At 43.6% G+C, this 23,276-nt stretch overlaps 1 protein-coding gene across 4 annotated transcripts in view; it reads left to right on the top strand.

The window, feature by feature from the left end:
- Positions 1-22,690, top strand: part of RNF13 (ring finger protein 13) — a 145,425-nt gene extending 122,735 nt beyond the window's left edge. For all 4 annotated transcript variants that reach the window (XM_069727541.1, XM_069727539.1, XM_069727538.1 and 1 more), the window contains one exon: positions 21,512-22,690. In XM_069727541.1, the coding sequence (XP_069583642.1) occupies positions 21,512-21,885 (374 nt within the window). In that variant the 3' untranslated portion in view covers positions 21,886-22,690. The remainder of the gene's footprint in view (positions 1-21,511) is intronic.
- The last annotated feature ends 586 nt before the right edge of the window (positions 22,691-23,276 follow it).

The raw sequence follows: 23,276 nt of genomic DNA, 5'->3' as shown, positions 1-23,276 counted from the left end.
TTCTGGGAAAGCTTTGTACAAGATATTTGAGTATTTGGCCATTCATCTAGGAGAGCGTTTGTGAGTTCCACGTATGTTGGATGAGACAGCCTCACTGCTCTCCGTTCTAGTTCACCCCAAGGTGTTGGATGGGGTCAAGGTCAGGTTCTTTCCACCAAACCAAAACAATCATTTATGGACCTTGCTTTATTCACTTGGGAATCGGTCATACTGGGGCAGAAAACCACCTTCCCTAAACTGTTCCCACAAATCGGAAGCATACAATTATCCAAAATGTTTTGATATGCTGAAGCATTAAGATTTCTCTTTACTGGGACTAAGGTAACCCCTTGGCCGTAGAAAGCCATGCCATTAATCTCTCGGTGCACAGATTTTGTGCTGAGGTTATTTCCAGAGGAGGTTTGGACTCTGCAGTCATTGATTCAGCAGAGCGTTGCTGACTTTTATGCACCTCAGCACTCTGTGACCCCAATCTGTGACTTTACGTAGTTTCCACTACATGGCTGATAGGAGTTGATGTCATCTTTAGACACTTTCACTTTTCAGTAATACCATCTAGTTGGTTGGGAAATATGTAGGAGGCAAGAAATACTGGAATTTGAATAATTGTGGCATCCTATTACAGAACCACAGACCAGTAACGGGAGCTCTTTAGAATGAGTCACAAGTGTCAGTGAGATCTGACTGCATGGCGAGGAGCTGGATTTCATACACCTGTGGACTGCATTATGGGATTATGATGTGTCTTAATACATTGGTGCATATAGTTTATATAATCTACGGTATGTGTAAATAAACAGACTTAACTATTTATGTATCCTCACTCATTCAGGTAGACGATGCAAAGTTACACCTATTCCTCCAATAGTAATGATGCATCGTGTGTGGGGGAAGATCGATGTCTATGGCTGGATTACAAATCTGCTTATATGAGCATTCGTACAGACTTAAAGGGAATTTGTCACCTTGGAAAATGCTATTTACCTGCAGATATTGGGTTAATCTGTAGGTAAATGGCATTACAATAATGCATGGCTTCCTTACAGAAAGTGCAGCTACCCGGAGAAAATGAACTTGGATGGCTCCCAGGAGCTGCTGGCTCCCAGACATGTGGACATGGACGGAGTGCCTGCAACCACCGCTCACTATATTGTACCCGCAGCACCTAGACAGCCATCACAGCACAGAGTCCAGTATAGTGAGCGATGACTGTGAGCGATGACTGTGACCGCTCCAGCAAACCTTTATACTGGCATCTGGCAGGAGGGATGGTCATTTTCTCCCTGTAGCTGCACTTTCAGTATGGAAGCCATGAACAATTGTAACGTTACTAACTTGTAGATTAGTCCTGTATGTACAGGTAAACAGAATCTTTGAGGGGACAGGTTACCTTTTTAATGTGTGTGTGTGTGTGTGTATATATATATATATATATCTATCAGACCCAAAGTTTGGACACACCTCATTTTAACTCCTTCACCCCAAAGCCTGTTTTCAACTTCCTGACCAGGCCATTTTTTTTTCAATTCTGACCAGTCACTTTGAGGTCATAACTCTGAAACGCTTCAACGGATTCTGGTGATTATGAGATTTTCTCGTGACCTATTTAACTTTATGATCGTGGTAAAATTTCTTCGATTTGACTTACCGTATATACTCGAGTATAAGCCGACCCGAGTATAAGCCGACCCCCCTAATTTTGCCACAAAAAACTGGGAAAACTTATTGACTCGAGTATAAGCCTAGGGTGGAAATGCAGCATTTACCGGTGAATTTCAAAAATAAAAATAGATCATTATTTCCCCATAGCTGTGCCATATAGTGCTCTGCACCGTTCATATTTCCCCATAGGTGTGAACCATATAGTGCTCTGCACCGTTCATTGTGCCCCCTAGCTGTGCCATATACGGTGCTCTGCACCGTTCACTGTGCCCCATAGCTGTGCCATATACGGTGCTCTGCACCGTTCACTGTGCCCCATACATAGCTGTGCTGTGCCATATACGGTGCTCTGCACCGTTCACTGTGCCCCATAGCTGTGCTGTGCCATATACGGTGCTCTGCACCGTTCACTGTGCCCCATAGCTGTGCTGTGCCATATACGGTGCTCTGCACCGTTCACTGTGCCCCATAGCTGTGCTGTGCCATATACGGTGCTCTGCACCGTTCACTGTGCCCCATAGCTGTGCTGTGCCATATACGGTGCTCTGCACCGTTCACTGTGCCCCATAGCTGTGCTGTGCCATATACGGTGCTCTGCACCGTTCACTGTGCCCCATAGCTGTGCTGTGCCATATACGGTGCTCTGCACGTTCACTGTGCCCCATACATAGCTGTGCTGTGCCATATACGGTGCTCTGCACCGTTCACTGTGCCCCATAGCTGTGCTGTGCCATATACGGTGCTCTGCACCGTTCACTGTGCCCCATAGCTGTGCTGTGCCATATACGGTGCTCTGCACCGTTCACTGTGCCCCATAGCTGTGCTGTGCCATATACGGTGCTCTGCACCGTTCACTGTGCCCCATACATAGCTGTGCTGTGCCATATACGGTGCTCTGCACCGTTCACTGTGCCCCATAGCTGTGCTGTGCCATATACGGTGCTCTGCACCGTTCACTGTGCCCCATAGCTGTGCTGTGCCATATACGGTGCTCTGCACCGTTCACTGTGCCCCATACATAGCTGTGCTGTGCCATATACGGTGCTCTGCACCGTTCACTGTGCCCCATAGCTGTGCTGTGCCATATACGGTGCTCTGCACCGTTCACTGTGCCCCATAGCTGTGCTGTGCCATATACGGTGCTCTGCACCGTTCACTGTGCCCCATACATAGCTGTGCTGTGCCATATACGGTGCTCTGCACCGTTCACTGTGCCCCATAGCTGTGCTGTGCCATATACGGTGCTCTGCACCGTTCACTGTGCCCCATACATAGCTGTGCTGTGCCATATACGGTGCTCTGCACCGTTCACTGTGCCCCATAGATGTTCCACATAAATTTGTGCCGCCGCTGCCGCAATAAAGAAAAAAAAACACATACTCACCTCCCTTGATTGCAGCTCCCGGCGTCTCGTTCCGGCGCCTCCATCTTCCCGGCGTCTCTGCTCTGACTGATCAGGCAGAGGGCGCCGCGCACACTGTATGCGTCATCGCGCCCTCTGCCTGAACAGTCAGAGAGCAGAGACGCCGGGAAGATGGAGGCGCCGACCGGGAAGATGGATCGGCGCCCGGCGGCTGGAACGAGGACAGGTGAATATGCTATACTCACCTAGTCCTGGCGATCCTCGCGCTGTCCCCTCCTGTCTTCGGTGCCGCAGCTTCTTTCTCTATCAGCGGTCACCGGCACCGCTGATTAGAGAAATGAATAAGCGGCTCCGCCCCTATGGGAGGTGGAGCCGCTTATTCATTTCTGTAATGAGCGGTCCCACGTGACCGCTGAAGAGAGGAAGAAACTGCAGCGCCGAAGCCCGTGGGACGGCAGGGACAGCGCGAGGATCGCTGGGACTAGGTAAGTATACCTCAGCGCCCTCAGCCCCTCACCTGCCGACCCCACCGCTACCGTGACTCGAGTATAAGCCGAGGGGGGCACTTTCAGCCCTAAAATTTGGGCTGAAAATCTCGGCTTATACTCGAGTATATACGGTAAGTTTATTTGTGAAAAAAGTGGAAATTTGGCAAAAATTTTGAAAATTTTGCAATTTTTAAACTTTTAGCTTTTATGCCCTTAAATTAGAGTCATATCATACAAAATAGTTAATAAATAACATTACCCACATGTCTGCTTTACATTAACACAATTTTGTAAACATAACTTTTTTTTTGTTAGAAAGTTATAAGGGTTAAAAATTGACCAACGTTTTCTAATATTTACAACAAAATTTGCAAAACCATTTTTTTAGGGACCGCCTCACACTTGAAGTGACTTTGAGGGGTCTATATGACAGAAAATGCCCAAAAGTGACATCATTCTAAAACCTGCACTCCTCAAGGTACTCAAAACCACATTCAAAAAGTTTATTAACCCTTCAGGTGCTTCACAGGAATTTTTGGAATGTTAAAAAAAACTTGAACATTTAACTTTTTCACAAAATTTTTACTTCAGATCCAATTTGTTTTATTTTACCAAGGGTAACAGGACAAATTGGACCCCAAAAGCTGTTGTGCAATTTGTCCTGAGTACGCTGATACCCCGTGTGTGGGGGTAAACCACTGTTTGGGCGCATGGCAGAGCTCGGAAAGGAAGGAGCACCATTTGACTTTTCAATGTAAAATTTGCTGGAATTAAGATCGGACACCATGTCACCTCTGATGTGCCTAAACAGTGGAAACCCCCCACAAGAGACATCATTTTGGAAAGTGGACCCCCTAAGGAACTAATCTAGATGTGTGGTGAGCACTTTGAACCTCCAATTGTTTCACTAAAGTTTAGAATGTAGAGCCGTGAAAATTAAAAAAATCATTTTTTCTTTCCACAAAAATGATCTTTTAGCCCGCAATTTTTTTTCCCAAGGGTAACAGGAGAAATTGGACCCCAAAATGTGTTGTCCAATTTGTCCTGAGTATGCTGATACTCCATATGTTGGGGTAAACCCCTGTTTGGGCACACGGGAGAGCTCGAAAGGAAAGGAGCACTGTTTTAGTTTTTCAACGCAGAATTGGCTGGAATTGAGATCGGACGCGATGTCGCGTTTGGAGAGCCCCTGATGTGCCTAAACAATGGAAACCCCCAATTATAACTGAAACCCTAATCCAAACACACCCCTAACCCTAATCCCAACCATAACCCTAACCACACCGCTAACCCTAATCCCAACCGTAAATGTAATCCAAACCCTAGCTTTAGCTCCAACCCTAACGGGAAAATGGAAATAAATACATTTTTTAAAATTTTTTTAGTTTTCCCTAACTAAGGAGGTGATGAAGGGGGTTTGATTTTACTTTTATAGCGTTTTTTTTGGCGGATTTTTATGATTGGCAGCCTCATGACACGCTAAAAGATGCTTTTTATTGCAAAAAATAGTTTTTGCATCACCACATTTTGAGAGCTATAATTTATCCATATTTTGGCCCACAGAGTCATGTGAGGTCTTGTTTTTTGCGGGACGAGTTGACGCTTTTATTGGTACCATTTTTTGGGAACATGACATTTTTTGATCGCTTTTTATTCCGGTTTTTGGGAGGCAGAATGAACAAAAACCAACAATTCCTGAATATCTTTTTTTTTGGGGGGGGGGGGGGGGGCATTTATCCTGTTCCATGTGTGGTAAAATTGATAAAGCAGCTTTATTCTTCAGGTCAGTACGATTATATCCTTTTTTTTTTTCATGTTTTGGCGCTTTTACACAATAAAAACCATTTTATATAAAAAATAATTGTTTTTGCATCACTTTATTCTGAGAGCTATGACTTTTTATTTTTCTTGCTGATGTTGTATAGCGGCTTTTATTTTGCGGGACAAGATGACGTTTTCAGCGTTAACATGTTTATTTATATCCATCTTTTTGATCGCGTGTTATTCCACTTTTTGTTCGCCAGTATGATAATAAAGCGTTTGTTTTTTGCCTCGGTTTTTTTTTTTTTTTTTTTTTTATGCGGTGTTCACTGAAGGGGTTAACTAGTGGGATAGTTTTATAGAGCAGGTCGTTACGGATGCGGCGATGCCAAATATGTTTACTTTTATTGTTTTTTTTATTTACTTAAAGGTATTTATTGGGAAATGTTTTTTTTTTTTCTTTATTTGGGGATTTTTATACATTCTATTTTTTATTTTTTTTTTTACTTTCTAACACTGTCCCAGGGTGGGACATCACTATATTAGATCAGATCGCTGATCTGACACTTTGCATAGCACTGTGTCAGATCAGTGATCTGACAGGCAGTGCAGGAGGCTTTCCGGCGCCTGCTCTGAGCAGGCGCCGGCAAGCCACCTCACTTCAGGACCCGGAAGGAGCCCCACGGCCATTTTGGATCCGGGGACTCCTTCCAGAACACGGAAACAACGCAATCGCATTGCGTTGTTCCGATGGGAGAGCGCAGGGAGTCCCTGGCTCTGCGCGATGCCCCTCTGTGCATCAGAGGGGTTAAATGCATTGTGTGTGGTGTCAGCTGTCATATACAGCTGACACCCGCACGCGATCACTGCGGCGCTCTGCGTGAGGCCGCGCGATCGTGCCGCCGTACTAGTACTGCTGTTTGCGGGAACTCAATAGAATAGTGGAATAGCATGCCGCTGCAAGATGCTGTGGTAGCCATGCTGGTTCATTATGCCTTCAATTTTAATTAAATCCCCAACAGTGTCACCAGCAAAGCACCCCCACACCATCACACCTCCTCCTCCATGCTTCACGGTGGGAACCAGGCATGTAGAGTCCATCCGGTCACCTTTTCTGCGTCATACAAAGACACGGTGGTTTGGAACCAGAGATCTCAAATTTGGACTCATCAGACCAAAGCACAGATTTCCACTGGTCTAATGTCCATTCCTTGTGTTCTTCAGTCCAAACAAGTCTCTTCTGCTTGTTGCCTGTCCTTAGCAGTGGTTTCCTAGCAGCTATTTTACCATGAAGGCTGTTGTGAATTCTGTGGCAGAGTTCACTCCTGTGGTCACAAGTGGTACTTCGGCTGATTCTCTCTGGGAGCTTCCGTTTGTGGAGGAAAGTGGTACTGCAGCTTCTGAGTTTCCTCCCTCAGGTGATCTGGTAAGGTCGTTAGCTGCTTCTCTACTTAACTCCACCTGATGCTTTTATCCATGCTTCCTGTCAATGTTCCAGTGTTGGACTGTGTTTCTCTGGATCATTCCTGTGGCCTGCTGCTCTGCATAGCTAAGTGCTTCTTTGCTATTTGTTGCTATTTTTTCTGTCCAGCTTGTCTATTTGTTTTGCTGGAAGCTCTGGGACGCAAAGGGTGTACCTCCGTGCCGTTAGTTCGGTACGGAGAGTCTTTTTGCCCCCTTTGCATGGTTTTCTTTAGGGTTTTGTGTAGACCGCAAAGTTATCTTTCCTATCCTCGTTCTGTCTAGAATATCGGGCCTCACTTTGCTGAATCTATTTCATCCCTATGTTTGTCTTTTCATCTTACTCACAGTCATTATATGTGGAGTGTCCAAAAGAAAGAAAAATGAAAGCGCACTCACCGGTGGTGAACTTCAGCGATTTATTAACACATAGTTACGTGATGCAGGGAGGGTAGTGAACGCATACAGGACGACAGCTGTTTCGTGCTATGCAGCACTTCGACAGGTCCGAAGTGTCGAAGTGCTGCATAGCTTGAAACAGCTGTCGTCCTGTATGCGTTCACTACCCTCCCTGCATCACGTAACTATGTGTTAATAAATCGCTGAAGTTCACCACCGGTGAGTGCGCTTTCATTTTTCTTTCTTTTGGACACTTCTATATGAACTGTTTTTTCTTGGAAGCGGCACCCAGGTGGAATGCCCATGGCGATTGATGTTTTATTTTGACAAAAGGCATATACGGTACATTGCATATACCCCTGAGTCACAAGGGTCTAACTAATTACGGCAGTGCGGGTGTCATATCTCTTCAGTTTGGATTTATCATTATATGTGGAGGGCTGCCTTTTCCTTTGGGGTATTTCTCTGAGGCAAGGTAGGCTTATTTTTCTATCTTCAGGCTAGTTAGTTTCTCAGGCTGTGCCGAGTTGCATAGGGAGCCTTAGGCGCAATCCACAGCTGCCTCTAGTTGTGTTTGGAGAGGATCAGGAATTGCGGTCTACAGAGTTTCCACGTCTCAGAGCTCGTTCTATTATTTTGGGTTATTGTCAGATCACTGTATGTGCTCTGATCACTATGTACATTGTGTTACTGAATTGCCTATCATAACAGTACAGGAAGCCAAAAGTACTAATGATTCTCAATAGAGGGAAAAAAGAAGTTCTGAGACCATTTTTTTTCCTTTGCACTGTGATTTGTCTTTTTTTTCTCCTAGACATTTGGGTGGTTCAGGACACAGGTGTTACAATGGACATTAAAGGTCTGTCTTCATGTGTAGATCAGCTCACGGCAAGAGTTCAAGATATACAAAATTTTGTGGTTCAGAATTCTTTGTTAGAACCGAGAATTCCTATTCCAGATTTGTTTTTTGGAGATAGAACTAAATTTCTGAGTTTCAAGAATAATTGTAAACTGTTTCTGGCATTGAAACCTCGTTCCTCTGGTGACCCAGCGCAACAGGTTAGGATCGTCATTTCTTTTTTGCGTGGCGACCCTCAGGACTGGGCATTTTCTCTTGCGTCAGGAGATCCTGCATTGAGTGATATCGATGCGTTTTTCCTGGCGCTTGGATTGCTGTACGATGAGCCTAATTCAGTAGATCAGGCAGAAAAAAATTTGCTGGCTCTTTGTCAGGCTCAGGATGAGATAGAGCTATATTGCCAGAAATTTAGAAAATGGTCCGTGCTCACTCAATGGAATGAATCTGCGCTTGCAGCCATTTTCAGAAAGGGTCTCTCTGAAGCCATTAAGGATGTCATGGTGGGATTTCCTATGCCCGCTGGTTTGAATGAGTCTGTCTTTGGCCATTCAGATCGGTCGACGCTTGCGTGAGCGTAAATCTGTGTACCATTTGGCGGTATTACCTGAGATTAAACCTGAGCCTATGCAGTGCGATAGGACTATGACCAGAGTTGAACGGCAAGAACACAGACGTCTGAATGGGCTGTGTTTCTACTGTGGTGATTCCACTCATGCTATCTCTGATTGTCCTAAGCGCACTAAGTGGTTCGCTAGGTCTGCCACCATTGGTACTGTACAGTCAAAATTTCTTCTGTCCGTTACCTTGATATGCTCCTTGTCGTCGTATTCTGTCATGGCGTTTGTGGATTCAGGCGCTGCCCTGAATTTGATGGACTTGGATTATGCTAAACGTTGTGGGATTTTATTGGAGCCCTTGCAGTGTCCTATTCCATTGAGAGGAATTGATGCTACACCTTTGGCCAAGAATAAGCCTCAATACTGGACCCAGCTGACCATGTGCATGGCTCCTGCACATCAGGAGGTTATTCGCTTTCTGGTGTTGCATAATCTGCATGATGTGGTCGTGTTGGGGTTGCCATGGCTACAAGCCCATAATCCAGTATTGGATTGGAATTCCATGTTGGTGTCCAGCTGGGGTTGTCAGGGGGTACATGGTGATGTTCCATTTCTGTCAATTTCGTCATCCACCCCTTCTGAGGTTCCAGAGTTCTTGTCTGATTACCGGGATGTATTTGATGAGCCCAAGTCCGATGCCCTGCCTCCGCATAGGGATTGTGATTGTGCTATCAATTTGATTCCTGGTAGTAAATTCCCAAAAGGTCGACTGTTTAATTTATCCATGCCTGAGCACACCGCTATGCGCAGTTATGTGAAGGAATCCCTGGAGAAGGGGCATATTCGCCCGTCGTCGTCGCCATTGGGAGCAGGGTTCTTTTTTGTGGCCAAGAAGGATGGTTCGCTGAGACCGTGTATAGATTACCGCCTTCTTAATAAGATCACTGTTAAATTTCAGTACCCCTTGCCATTGTTATCTGATTTGTTTGCTCGGATTAAGGGGGCTAGTTGGTTCACTAAGATAGATCTTCGTGGTGCGTATAATCTGGTGAGAATCAGGCAAGGCGATGAATGGAAAACTGCATTTAATACGCCCGAGGGTCATTTTGAGTATCTAGTGATGCCGTTCGGACTTGCCAATGCTCCATCAGTGTTTCAATCCTTTATGCATGACATCTTCCGTGAGTACCTGGATAAATTCCTGATTGTGTACTTGGATGACATTTTGATCTTCTCGGATGATTGGGAGTCTCATGTGAAGCAGGTCAGAACGGTTTTTCAGGTCCTGCGTGCTAATTCTTTGATTGTGAAGGGATCAAAGTGTCTCTTTGGTGTGCAGAAGGTTTCATTTTTGGGGTTCATCTTTTCCCCTTCTACTATCGAGATGGATCCGGTTAAGGTCCAAGCCATCCATGATTGGACTCAGCCGACATCTCTGAAAAGTCTGCAAAAGTTCCTGGGCTTTGCTAATTTTTATCGTCGCTTCATCTGCAATTTTTCTAGTGTTGCCAAACCATTGACCGATTTGACCAAGAAGGGTGCTGATTTGGTCAATTGGTCTTCTGCTGCTGTGGAAGCTTTTCGAGAGTTGAAGCGTCGTTTTTCTTCTGCCCCTGTGTTGTGTCAACCAGATGTTTCTCTTCCCTTCCAGGTCGAGGTTGATGCTTCTGAGATTGGAGCAGGGGCTGTTTTGTCACAGAGAGGTTCTGGTTGCTCAGTGATGAAACCATGCGCTTTCTTTTCCAGGAAGTTTTCGCCTGCTGAGCGAAATTATGATGTGGGCAACCGAGAGTTGCTGGCCATGAAGTGGGCATTCGAGGAGTGGCGTCATTGGCTTGAAGGAGCTAAGCATCGCGTGGTGGTATTGACTGATCATAAGAACTTGACTTATCTCGAGTCTGCCAAGCGCTTGAATCCTAGACAAGCTCGTTGGTCGTTGTTTTTTGCCCGTTTTGACTTTGTGATTTCATACCTTCCGGGCTCTAAAAATGTGAAGGCGGATGCTCTGTCTAGGAGTTTTGTGCCCGACTCTCCGGGTTTATCTGAGCCGGCGGGTATCCTCAAGGAAGGAGTAATTGTGTCTGCCATCTCCCCTGATTTGCGGCGGGTGCTGCAAAAATTTCAGGCTAATAAACCTGATCGTTGCCCAGCGGAGAAACTGTTTGTCCCTGATAGGTGGACGAATAGAGTTATCTCTGAACTTCATTGTTCGGTGTTGGCTGGTCATCCTGGAATCTTTGGTACCAGAGAGTTAGTGGCTAGATCCTTTTGGTGGCCCTCTCTGTCGCGGGATGTGCGTACTTTTGTGCAGTCCTGTGGGATTTGTGCTCGGGCTAAGCCCTGCTGTTCTCGTGCCAGTGGGTTGCTTTTGCCCTTGCTGGTCCCGAAGAGGCCTTGGACACATATCTCTATGGATTTTATTTCTGACCTTCCCGTTTCTCAAAAGATGTCAGTCATTTGGGTGGTCTGTGATCGCTTTTCTAAGATGGTCCATCTGGTACCCTTGTCTAAATTGCCTTCCTCTTCTGATTTGGTGCCTTTGTTCTTCCAGCATGTGGTTCGTTTGCATGGCATTCCAGAGAATATTGTTTCTGACAGAGGTTCCCAGTTTGTTTCGAGGTTTTGGCGAGCCTTTTGTGGTAGGATGGGCATTGACTTGTCTTTTTCCTCGGCTTTCCATCCTCAGACTAATGGCCAGACCGAACGAACCAATCAGACCTTGGAAACATATCTGAGATGCTTTGTTTCTGCTGATCAGGATGACTGGGTGTCCTTTTTGCCTTTGGCTGAGTTCGCCCTTAATAATCGGGCCAGCTCGGCTACCTTGGTTTCGCCATTTTTCTGCAATTCTGGGTTCCATCCTCGTTTCTCTTCAGGACAGGTTGAGTCTTCGGACTGTCCTGGTGTGGATACTGTGGTGGACAGGTTGCAGCAGATTTGGACTCAGGTAGTGGACAATTTGACCTTGTCCCAGGAGAAGGCTCAACTTTTCGCTAATCGCAGACACCGTGTGGGTCCCCGACTTCGTGTTGGGGATCTGGTTTGGTTATCTTCTCGTCATATTCCTATGAAGGTTTCCTCTCCTAAGTTTAAACCTCGTTTTATTGGTCCGTATAGGATTTCTGAGGTTCTTAATCCTGTGTCTTTTCGTATGACCCTTCCAGATTCTTTTTCCATACATAACGTATTCCATAGGTCATTGTTGCGGAGATACGTAGCACCTATGGTCCCATCTGTTGAGCCTCCTGCCCCGGTTTTGGTGGAGGGGGAATTGGAGTATATTGTGGAGAAGATTTTGGATTCTCGTGTTTCAAGACGGAAACTCCAGTATCTGGTTAAATGGAAGGGTTATGCTCAGGAAGATAATTCCTGGGTTTTTGCCTCTGATGTCCATGCTCCCGATCTTGTTCGTGCCTTTCATGTGGCTCATCCTGGTCGGCCTGGGGGCTCTGGTGAGGGTTTGGTGACCCCTCCTCAAGGGGGGGTACTGTTGTGAATTCTGTGGCAGAGTTCACTCCTGTGGTCACAAGTGGTACTTCGGCTGATTCTCTCTGGGAGCTTCCATTTGTGGAGGAAAGTGGTACTGCAGCTTCTGAGTTTCCTCCCTCAGGTGATCTGGTGAGGTCGTTAGCTGCTTCTCTACTTAACTCCACCTGATGCTTTGATCCATGCTTCCTGTCAATGTTCCAGTGTTGGACTTGTGTTTCTCTGGATCATTCCTGTGGCCTGCTGCTCTGCATAGCTAAGTGATTCTTTGCTATTTGTTGCTATTTTTTCTGTCCAGCTTGTCTATTTGTTTTGCTGGAAGCTCTGGGACGCAAAGGGTGTACCTCCGTGCCGTTAGTTCGGTACGGAGGGTCTTTTTGCCCCCTTTGCGTGGTTTTCTTTAGGGTTTTGTGTAGACCGCAAAGTTATCTTTCCTATCCTCATTCTGTCTAGAATATCGGGCCTCACTTTGCTGAATCTATTTCATCCCTACGTTTGTCTTTTCATCTTACTCACAGTCATTATATGTGGAGGGCTGCCTTTTCCTTTGGGGTATTTCTCTGAGGCAAGGTAGGCTTATTTTTCTATCTTCAGGCTAGTTAGTTTCTCAGGCTGTGCCGAGTTGCATAGGGAGCCTTAGGCGCAATCCACAGCTGCCTCTAGTTGTGTTTGGAGAGGATCAGGAATTGCGGTCTACAGAGTTTCCACGTCTCAGAGCTCGTTCTATTATTTTGGGTTATTGTCAGATCACTGTATGTGCTCTGATCGCTATGTACATTGTGTTACTGAATTGCCTATCATAACAGAAGGCCTGCTGCACAAAGTCTCCTCTTAACAGTTGCTGTGGAGATGTGTCTGCTGCTAGAACGCTGTGTGGCATTGACCTGGTCTCTAATCTGAGCTGCTGTTAACCTGCGATTTGAGGCTTGGTGATTCGGATAAACTTATCCTCAGAAGCAGAGGTGACTCTTGGTCTTCCTTTCCTGGGGTGGTCCTCATGTGAGCCAGTTTCTTTGTAGCGTTGATGGTTTTTGCAACTGCACTTAAGGACACTTTCCAAGTTTTCCCAATTTTTCGGACTGACTGACCTTCATTTCTTAAAGTAATGATGGCCACTCGTTTTTCTTTATTTAGCTGCTTTTTTCTTGCTATAATAAAAATTCTAACAGTCTTTTCAGTAGGACTATCAGCTGTGTATCCACCAGACTTCTGCTCAACACAACTGATGGTCCCAACCCCATTTATAAGGCAAGAAATCCCACTTATTAAACCTGACAGGACACACCTGTGAAGTGAAAACCATTCCCGCTGACTACCTCTTGAAGCTCATCAAGAGAATGCCAAGAGTGTGCAAAGCAGTCATCAAAGCAAAAGGTGGCTACTTTGAAGAACCTAGAATAGAAGACATAATTACAGTTGTTTCACACTTTTTTGTTAAGTATATAATTCCACATGTGTTAATTCATAGTTTTGATGCCTTCAGTGTGAATGTACAATTTTCATAGTCAAGAAAAATCTTCAAATGAGGTGTGTCCAAGCTTTTGGTCTGTACTGTGTGTGTGTGTGTGTGTGTGTGTGTGTGTGTGTATATATATATATATATATATATATATATATATATATATATGTGTGTGTGTGTATATATATATATATATATATATATGTGTGTGTATATATATATATATATATATATATATATATATATATATATATATATATATATATATATATATATATATATACTAGCTGAAGAGCCCGTCGTTGCCTGGGCATAGTAAATATCTGTGGTTAGTTATAGCACCTCACTTCTCTTATTTTCCCATCACGCCTCTCATTTTCTCCCTCACTCCTCTCATTCCCCCCTAACACTTGTCATTTCAACCTCACATCTGTCATTTTCTGATCACTCCACTATTTTTCCTCACTCCTCTCATTTTGCACTCACACCTTTTCATTTTCACCTCACACCTCTCATTTTCACCTCATCACCTCAGTATATACATGTTTGTCATCTCCCTTATATATAGCATACATCTGTATGTCATCTCCTGTATATAGTATATACCTGTATGTCATCTCCCCTGTATATAGTATATACCTGCTGTGTGTCATCTCCCCTGTATATAGTATATACCTGAATGTCATCTCCTTCTATATATAGTATATACCTGTATGTCATCTCCTCCTGTATATAGTATATACCTGTGTGTCATCTCCCCTGTATATAGTATATATCTGAGTGTCATCTCCTCCTGCATATAGTATATACCTGCATGTCATCTTCTATATATAGCATATACCTGTATGTCATCTCCTCCTGTATATAGTATATACCTGTGTCATCTCCCCTGTATATAGTATATATCTGAGTGTCATCTCCTCCTGCATATAGTATATACCTGCATGTCATCTTCTATATATAGCATATACCTGTATGTCATCTCCTCCTGTATATAGTATATACCTGTATGTCATCTCCTCCTCTATATATATGTACCTATATGTCATCTCCTCCTCTATATAGTATATACCTGTGTGTCATCTCTCCTGTATATAGTATATATCTGTGTGTCATCTCCCCTGTATATAGTATATACCTGTGTGTCATCTCCTCCTGTATTAGACCTCGTTCACACGTTATTTGCTCAGTATTTTTACCTCAGTATTTGTAAGCTAAATTGTCAGCCTGATAAATCCCCAGCCAACAGGAAGCCCTCCCCCTGGCAGTATATATTAGCTCACACATACACATAATAGACAGGTCATGTGACTGACAGCTGCCGTATTTCCTATATGGTGCAATTGTTGTAGTTTGTCTGCTTATTAATCAGATTTTTATTTTTGAAGGATAATGCCAGACTTGTGTGTGTTTTAGGGCGAGTTTCGTTTGTCAAGTTGTGTGTGTTGAGTTGCGTGTGGCGACATGCATGTAGCGTCTTTTGTGAGATGAGTTTTGTGTAGCAACATGCGTGTAGCAACTTTTTGTGTGTCGAGTTGCATGTGACAGGTTAGTGTAGCAAGTTGTGTGCAGCAAGTTTTGCGCATGGCGAGTTTTGCGCGTTGCGAGTATTATGTGTGGTGCCTTTTGAGTATGTGCAAGTTTTGTGTGAGGCAACTTTTGCATGTGTTGCAACTTTTGTGCATGTGGCAATTTTTCCGCGTGTGCAAGTTTTGCGTGTGGCGAGTTTTTCATGAGGAGAATTTTGCACTTGTGGCGAGTTTTGCAAGAGCCTAGTTTTTGCATGTGGCGAGTTCTGCGCGTGGCGAGTTTTGAGTGGCGACTTTTGTGTTTTGACTTTTATGTGGCGAGGTTGGTGTATTTGTGGTGAAATGTGTGCTGAGGGTAATATGTGTTCAAGCACGTGGTAGTGTGTGGCGCATTTTGTGTGTGTTCATATCCCCGTGTGTGGTGAGTATCCCATGTCGAGGCCCCACCTTAGCAACTGTACGGTATATACTCTTTGGCGCCATCGCTCTCATTCTTTAAGTCCCCCTTGTTCACATCTGGCAGCTGTCAATTTGCCTCCTACACTTTTCCTTTCATTTTTTCCCATTATGTAGATAGGGGCAAAATTGTTTGGTGAATTGGAAAGCGCGGGGTTAAAATTTCACCTCACAATATAGCCTATGACGGTCTCGGGGTCCAGACGTGTGACTGTGCAAAATTTTGTTGCTGTAGCTGCGACGCCTCCAACACTTTTCCTTTCACTTTTTTCCCCATTATGTAGATAGGGGCAAAATTGTTTGGTGAATTGGAACGCGCGGGGTTAAAATTTCGCCTCACAATATAGCCTATGACGCTCTCGGGGTCCAGACTTGTGACTGTGCAAAATTTTGTGGCTGTAGCTGCGACGGTGCAGATGCCAATCCCGGACATACACACATACACACACACACACACACACACATTCAGCTCTATAGTAGATATATATATATATATATATCTATTAAGAAAAAAAAGGGGAACCGATCATCCAAGTTTCATAAAAATTCAAAAAAGAGGCAGCACTCCATTGTTCCAGTATAAAAGCGTGCAGGGTTTAATTTACCCACATGCTCAGGCAACGTTTCAGCTCACAATGAGCCACGTAGTATATTGCCCAGTCACGTAGTATGTAGTATATTGCCCAGTCACGTAGTATATTGCCCAGCTGCGTAGTATATTTCCCAGCCACGTATGTCACAGGTTAAAAAATAAACATACTCACCTTCGGATCCTAGGGCCCCTTGTAGTTCTAACATACTCACCTTCGGATCTGGCGCAGGCGATGAGCGTGTGGCTGCCGCCATCTTCCGTTCCCAGGATGCATTGCGAAATTACCCAGATGACTTAGCAGTCTTGCGAGCCCGCTAAGTCTTCTGGGTAATTTCACAATGCATCGCCGGGAACGGAAGATGGCGGTCTGCTCTGCGGACAACGGAGGGTGAGTATAGCAGGTTTTTTTTATTATTTTTAACATTAAATTTTTTACTATTTTTTACTATTGATGCCGTAAAAAGTTGAGGACACACAGGGTTAATAGCGGCGGTAACGGAGTGCGTTACCCGCGGCATAACGCGGTCCGTTACCGCCGGCATTAACCCTGTGTTAGCGGTGGCTGGAGCACTGACTGCGGGGAGTAAGGAGCGGCCATTTTCTTCCGGACTGTGCCCGTCGCTGATTGGTCGTGGCTTTTTTTCCGCGACCAATCAGTGACTTGGATTTCCTTGACAGACAGAGGTCGCGACCAATGAGTATCTGTGACAGACAGACAGAAGGACAGAAAGATGGAAGTGACCCTTAGACAATTATATAGTAGATATATATCTCTATCTATCGTATAGGATTGATTGGCTTATGTAACTAAATGTAACTCCTTCTCACATATGGATGTATGTGTATATGTCTCATTTGATGTAGGTGTAAGACCAGCATAGCTGAGCTAACACCATGCCTAGTGGGTGTCTACTGCTATACAGCTGCTGTGGCCGAATCTAGTTCTGACCGTGTTTGTTTAACCCCTAGAAGGGTTCAGTTGAAACACCCCGTAATACTGCTGTCTTGATGTATATTAACCCGACAGTGTATTTAGCAGTGATTGAATATAATTGGTAGAGATACTGCCAGAAAAGTTTGAAGTTTAAATTACGGCAGTAAAAACAAAACAAAAATCTATGAACATTTCCGACATAGATGTTAGAGAGGCAGGGAACTGATGGAAATGTTTAATAACACAATGTAGAAAAAAGAATGTAAATTTATTAAGCAGTAGAAAAAAATCAAGCTAATCCAATTTTAAGCTATTAAAGAACTGTGTGCTATAAAATTGGGTGGCAAATTGTAAGTAAATTGAGAATTAGATGGAAATGGGTAAGGTACTTGCGAAACGCTTATGTTAACATAAGGCACCTAATAAAGCAGAACGTCTTTAAAGAAATTATTTGTTTCAATCAGTTGTCTTCATTTCAGTCCTTGCAGCAGCAGGAAAATGTGTTCCTCCTCCTGCCCTGCAGGCACAGTACTAATAAGTCCTTAGATAGAAATTCTCCATTATTTGCACGGTCTTGCTTACTGTTGCCCAGAACCAGATAAGTGGTGGATAATAAGAAACCCACAAAAAATAAGTTCTTCCAAGAAGATAAAGTGTAATTTCATTTTTAGGAACTGGAGTTATGCCAGTATTAGCAAAGAAATAAGAACATGTCATTATTCTGAACTTTCCATTGTTGGGAAACTAATCCGCATAAATTGCCTGAATCATTTAATCTTATACAGAGAATTCAACATTAAGTCAATAAAATCTACAACTCTAATGACACAGTTTTTAGTAACTACTGAGGCATGTAAATGTTTTGCCACCCCTGGACAAAACTACTATTATTGTGAACAGTGAAGCAAGATGAAATGATCTCTAAAAGGCCTAAAGTTAAAGATGACACATTTTCTTTGTAATGGTTGGTGAGATGTGCGTTTCCTGAAATTCTGTGCTTTTTCTTTTCTTCACACATACCTTTCATCATTGTGGCCAAAGAGCTCTATTTTAACCCTCATCATTTCACAGGACTTGTTTCCAAAATGCATTGGGCTTGTTTAGATGTTCCTTTGCATACGTCTGATGCAGAATTTCGTGAAGACACATGAGAGGTTTTCTTCTGATGAGTCTTCCATGAAGGCCATATTTTGTGTGGGTGTCACTGAACAGTAGCACAATGTACCACAAGTCCAGAGTCTGCTAAATCTTTCTGAGGGTCTTTTGCAGTCAAGTGGGGGTTTTGATTTGTGCCTATACCAATCCCACATTTCAGACTGAGGGAAGGGCAATTTGAAAATGCTTTGCTATTTTCTTATAGCCTTCTGCTTTGTGGGTTTCCACCATTGTCATTTTCAGAATGCTAGGCAGCTTCTTAAAAGAACCTGTTTTTTGGCACAAGGCTGGGTTTTTATAAAGCTGGGAGATTTGCATCACCAGGCCTTTCCTAACGATGATATTGAACAAGCCATAACCCTAACAGGCTAATTAAGGTCTGAAACCTTGGTCAAAGTTGTCTGAACATATGGTAAATCACAGCGAAAATCTCCAAGGGAGCCCAAACTTTGCATCGGTTCATTTTCCTTTTTGTAATTTTTTTTTTGTACCAAAATGCAAAGGAAATGTCATCTTTAACGTTCAAACCTTTAGAAATCTGTTCATCTTCAACTTGGTTAAAGGAACCTGTCAGCAGGATTGTGCTCAGTAATCTACAGACAGTGTCAGGTCGGCGCCGTTACACTGATTAAAGTGATACCTTTTGATCAAATCAGTGTTGTGGTTATTGTCTTTATGTGGTGTGCTGCTTAGCTATTCATCAGGATGGCTTTTGATAGGTCACTGATCCCTCACTGACCTGCCCCCTATTTTACTTAATGAATATTATATATATTGAGGAAAAAAAATCACAGCAGGCGGCGGCGTCTTCACTGCAGCATGATCGCATCTATAATGTGCAGTTAATTCTTTTATTTCATGCTATAAATAAGTTCATTAAAAAAGTGCTTCATAATAGCGTCATCTTGCTAGAGGGAAAAAAAAATTGCCTCATTCAAGATGATGCTGCCTGTGCAGTAGCCGCTATCGGCAATTACTACTATTACTACTATCGGCTATTACTGCGCAGGTGCACCTGGTGCCATTTTGAGACTTTTTTTTTTTTTAATTTAATTTATAGCCGGATATAAAAGAATTAACTGAACATTATACATGCCATCCTGCTGCAGGTGATTTTTGTTTTCCCCTCAATATATAATATTCTTTATGTAAAATAGGGGGCAGGTCACCCCACACACAGGCCGCCCTGGGGCACGGGCATATCATTAACTCAAAACTGAAAGTAAGGATTCAGCAAGAACCACAGGACGGATTTCATCAACCCAGGTATCATTGTAATCAGTATAATGGCGCCGACCTGACACTGTCTGTAGGTTACTGTGCACAATCCTGCTGTCAGGTTCCCTTTAACTGTTCACAATAACTGTAATTTTGACCAAGGTTGCCCCAACTTTTACATTCCACTGTACATGCTAGCGAATTCCTATACATGAGGATTATGTTTAACCCCTTCACGACCTTAAAAGTATCCATATGTCTAGGTCGCCTGTTACTTAAGGTACCTTCACACATAACGATAACGATATCGTTGCTTTTTGTGACGTAGCAACAATATCATTAAGGAAATCGTTCTGTGTGACAGCGACCAACGATCAGGCCCCTGCTGGGAGATCGTTGGTCGCTGAGGAAAGTCCAGAACTTTATTTCGTCGCTGGACCCCCCGCAGACATCGCTGGATCGGCGTGTGTGACACCGATTCAGTGATGTCTTCACTGGTAACCAGGGTAAACATCGGGTTACTAAGCACAGGGCCGCGCTTATTAACCCGATGTTTACCCTGGTTACCAGCGTAAAAGTAAAAACAACAAACACTACATACTTACCTACCGCTGTCTGTCCCCGGCGCTCTGCACTCCTGCACTGGCTGTGAGCGTCGGTCAGCCGGAAAGCAGAGCGGTGACGTCACCGCTCTGCTTTCCGGCCGCTGTGCTCACAGCCAGTGCAGGAGGAGTGCAGAGAAGCAGAGCGCCGGGGACCTCGGGATCGTTGGTCGCTGGAGAGCTGTCTGTGTGACAGCTCTCCAGCGACCAAACAGCGACGCTGCAGCGATCGACATCGTTGTCGGTATCGCTGCAGCGTCGCTGAGTGTGAAGGTACCTTTAACGACTTTGGACGTATGGATATCTCCTGGCGATTTTGTGTGCACAGAGGCTTACACCCGGCTCTCAGTGGCAGGAGCGGTGCTTGCACCACTCTCAGCACTTTAACCCCCTAAATGCTGTGATCGCAGCATTTAGCGAGCAGGCCAGAGGGAAAAAAGCCCCTTTGCCCTTGGTTGACATTGCGGAGTCTCGATTGTTGCTATGGTGACATCCAGGTCACCAGGCACTAGCAAGTTAGTTAGATCCTGTGCAGTGCATGAGCTAACTTACTTGTTTCTGCAGGGCTGGCGGGCTATAAATGCTCCTGCATTGCTATACCTTATAACTGCGATCAGACTGCAGAAAGAGAAAAGAATAAGTTAAAAAGTGTAAAAATCTTTTACAAAAAAAAATTCACAAAATAATAAATATATTGTATCCATAAATAAATATTATGACGAAAAAGGTACATATATGGTATTGCTGCATCCGGAACAAACAGACCTTTAAAATTGTCATACAAGTTAACCCCTGTAGTGAACACCGTAAAAAAAAAAAAAGAACTTTGCAAAAATTTTATCATCATACTGCCGAATAAAAAGTGGACTACAACACTATCAAAAAAAGATTGTACATAGAAATGATATAGATGAAAATGTCATCTTGTCCCGCAAAAAACAAGCCACCATACAGCTCCATCAGCCAAGAAAAGTTATAGCTCTCAGAATAAAGCGATGCAAAAATATTTTTTTCTATAAGTTTTTTTTTGTTTAAAAGCGCCAAAACATAAAAAAATATATGTAGTATCACTGTAACCGTACTGACCTGAAGAATAAAGCTTTCCAATCCATTTTACCATACTTGGAACTGCATTAAAAAAAAAATCCTGAATTATTGGTTTGTTTATTCAGCCTCCCGAAAATCAGGAAGAAAAGTGATCAAAAAATGTCATAAACCCGAAAATCATACCAATGAAAATGGCAACTTGTCCTCCAAAAAAATAAGCCCTCACATTACCAGCGGAAGTAATATATAAAGGTTTAACCCAGTTTTTCTTAGCAAAATTAGGTGCCTCGGCTTATACTTCGGTCGCCTTACACTCGAGTATTTACGGTAGTTTTTTCTTTCCTCTGATATATTCCAAAACTTCTTTCATGTAGAACTGTTGATGTTTACCGTAGTTTGTATAGGTTTTTTTTGGCTAATTCTAAATTTGTGATAAAAATCTGCATTATTTGGACAGATATGTAACAGTGTTTCTTTTTTCAGCCTATCACTGCAAGTGTGTTGATCCATGGTTAACCAAAACAAAGAAAACCTGCCCTGTCTGCAAGCAAAAGGTTGTCCCGTCCCAAGGAGATTCTGAGTCCGATTCAGACAGCAGCCAAGAAGATAACGATGTATCCGAAAACACCCCACTACTGCGACCAGTGCCATCTGCCAGCACCCAGTCATTTGGGGCAATATCGGAATCGCACTCCCAGCAGAGCATAGTGGAGTCCTCTGAAGAAGACGATGATGATAATGATGCAGATGATGACGACGCAGATGACAGTGACAGCAGTGATGAGGAGCACAATACTGGAACTGTCGTGGTGCAGCTGCAGCAAAACCTGGATTCTCGAGAGAGAAATACTGTCTGATTCAGAACTGGCATCACTTGGGAAAGGTGCTTGCTGTCTTTGCTCCTGTAATATTTTTTTTTCCACCCACAAGCATTGCTGCCTATTGTTAGGTCTTGAGGCTGCAGGCAAATTTAAAACGTCATGTACAGAATATTTAATGAAGAGAAGCTGCTAGGTAATCAATGCTTTAGTACTCCTACTGGACACTAGTGACAGGACAGGGACACGACCAAACTATCTGCATGTGGAATCTTTTTCTTTTTCTTCGCTGCACTGGAACAACTCATGGGCTCCTAAGCACAGATAGAGGCGCGGTATCTCAATGTATACGCTTTGCTCTGCACAATGGACATACTCTCAAGCACTGCTGTAAGCTAGGTATGCAGATGGCGGTATGTGACGGGCACAGCTCTGTGCGGCATGTGGCACAAAGCGAGGACATTTTCTAGGTAAATTTCAGGTTTTCAATGGAGATTGTTACCAATACAATAAATAGGTCAGACTTGTTTTAATTATTTATAATGCAGCCTAGTTATTTGCTGCTACAGCAAAACATAGAAGTTAGTGCTTACAAAAATCTGTAAAATTCTTCAATCTGTTAGATAAAACAAAATCTCTCTCCGGAAGAGAGTATATTTTATGGTTTTCAACTTTGTATAATCTCTCTGGATTTATGCACTTTAGGCAGAAGCTTATATTCATATACCTTATCCACTGACTCAAGATTATATTACTGTAGAAAGTCATTATACTTGTCTAAAGTTATACATTTTTATATCACATGATGTAAAGTCTCAAAATAAAAGCTTGATTTCCCACCTGATCATTTCTGGCTCACCTTCCTCCTGGGAATAAATATATATTTTGGTGTGTATATATAGATAGGTAGATGTAGGATGATGTAGATATATACAGTGACTTGCAAAAGTATTTACCCCATTCCACCCCCACCCCCCATGGCATTTTTTTGTGATCTGCTACCTCACAACCTGAAATTTCAGGCTTTTTTTTGTTGTTGTTAAGGTTTGCGTCAGTTCATGTAAAGAACATACCTAATTTTTTGAACATTTTTGGTTTTCTTTTTATTGTGAAGTAAACAAATAGGAAAAGTTAACTGAAAACTTCAGCAGTGTGCATAACTATTCACCCCTCCCCCCAAAGTCAGTCCTTTGTAAAGCCTCCTTTTGTGCGAATTACAGCTGTAAGTTGCTTTGGATAATGGCCCCTTCACATTAAGCAACGCTGCAGCGATACCGACAACGATCCGGATCGCTGCAGCGTCGCTGTTTGGTCGCTGGAGAGCTGTCACACAGACAGCTCTCCAGCGACCAACGATGCCGGTAACCAGGGTAAACATCGGGTAACTAAGCGCAGGGCCGCGCTTAGTAACCCGATGTTTACCCTGGTTA

The sequence above is a fragment of the Ranitomeya imitator genome, chromosome 5 (genome assembly GCF_032444005.1).
Source record: "Ranitomeya imitator isolate aRanImi1 chromosome 5, aRanImi1.pri, whole genome shotgun sequence".
NCBI lineage: Eukaryota > Metazoa > Chordata > Amphibia > Anura > Dendrobatidae > Ranitomeya > Ranitomeya imitator.
Note: the sequence above shows the minus strand (reverse complement) of the source record. Positions and strands in the feature narration are given on the sequence as shown.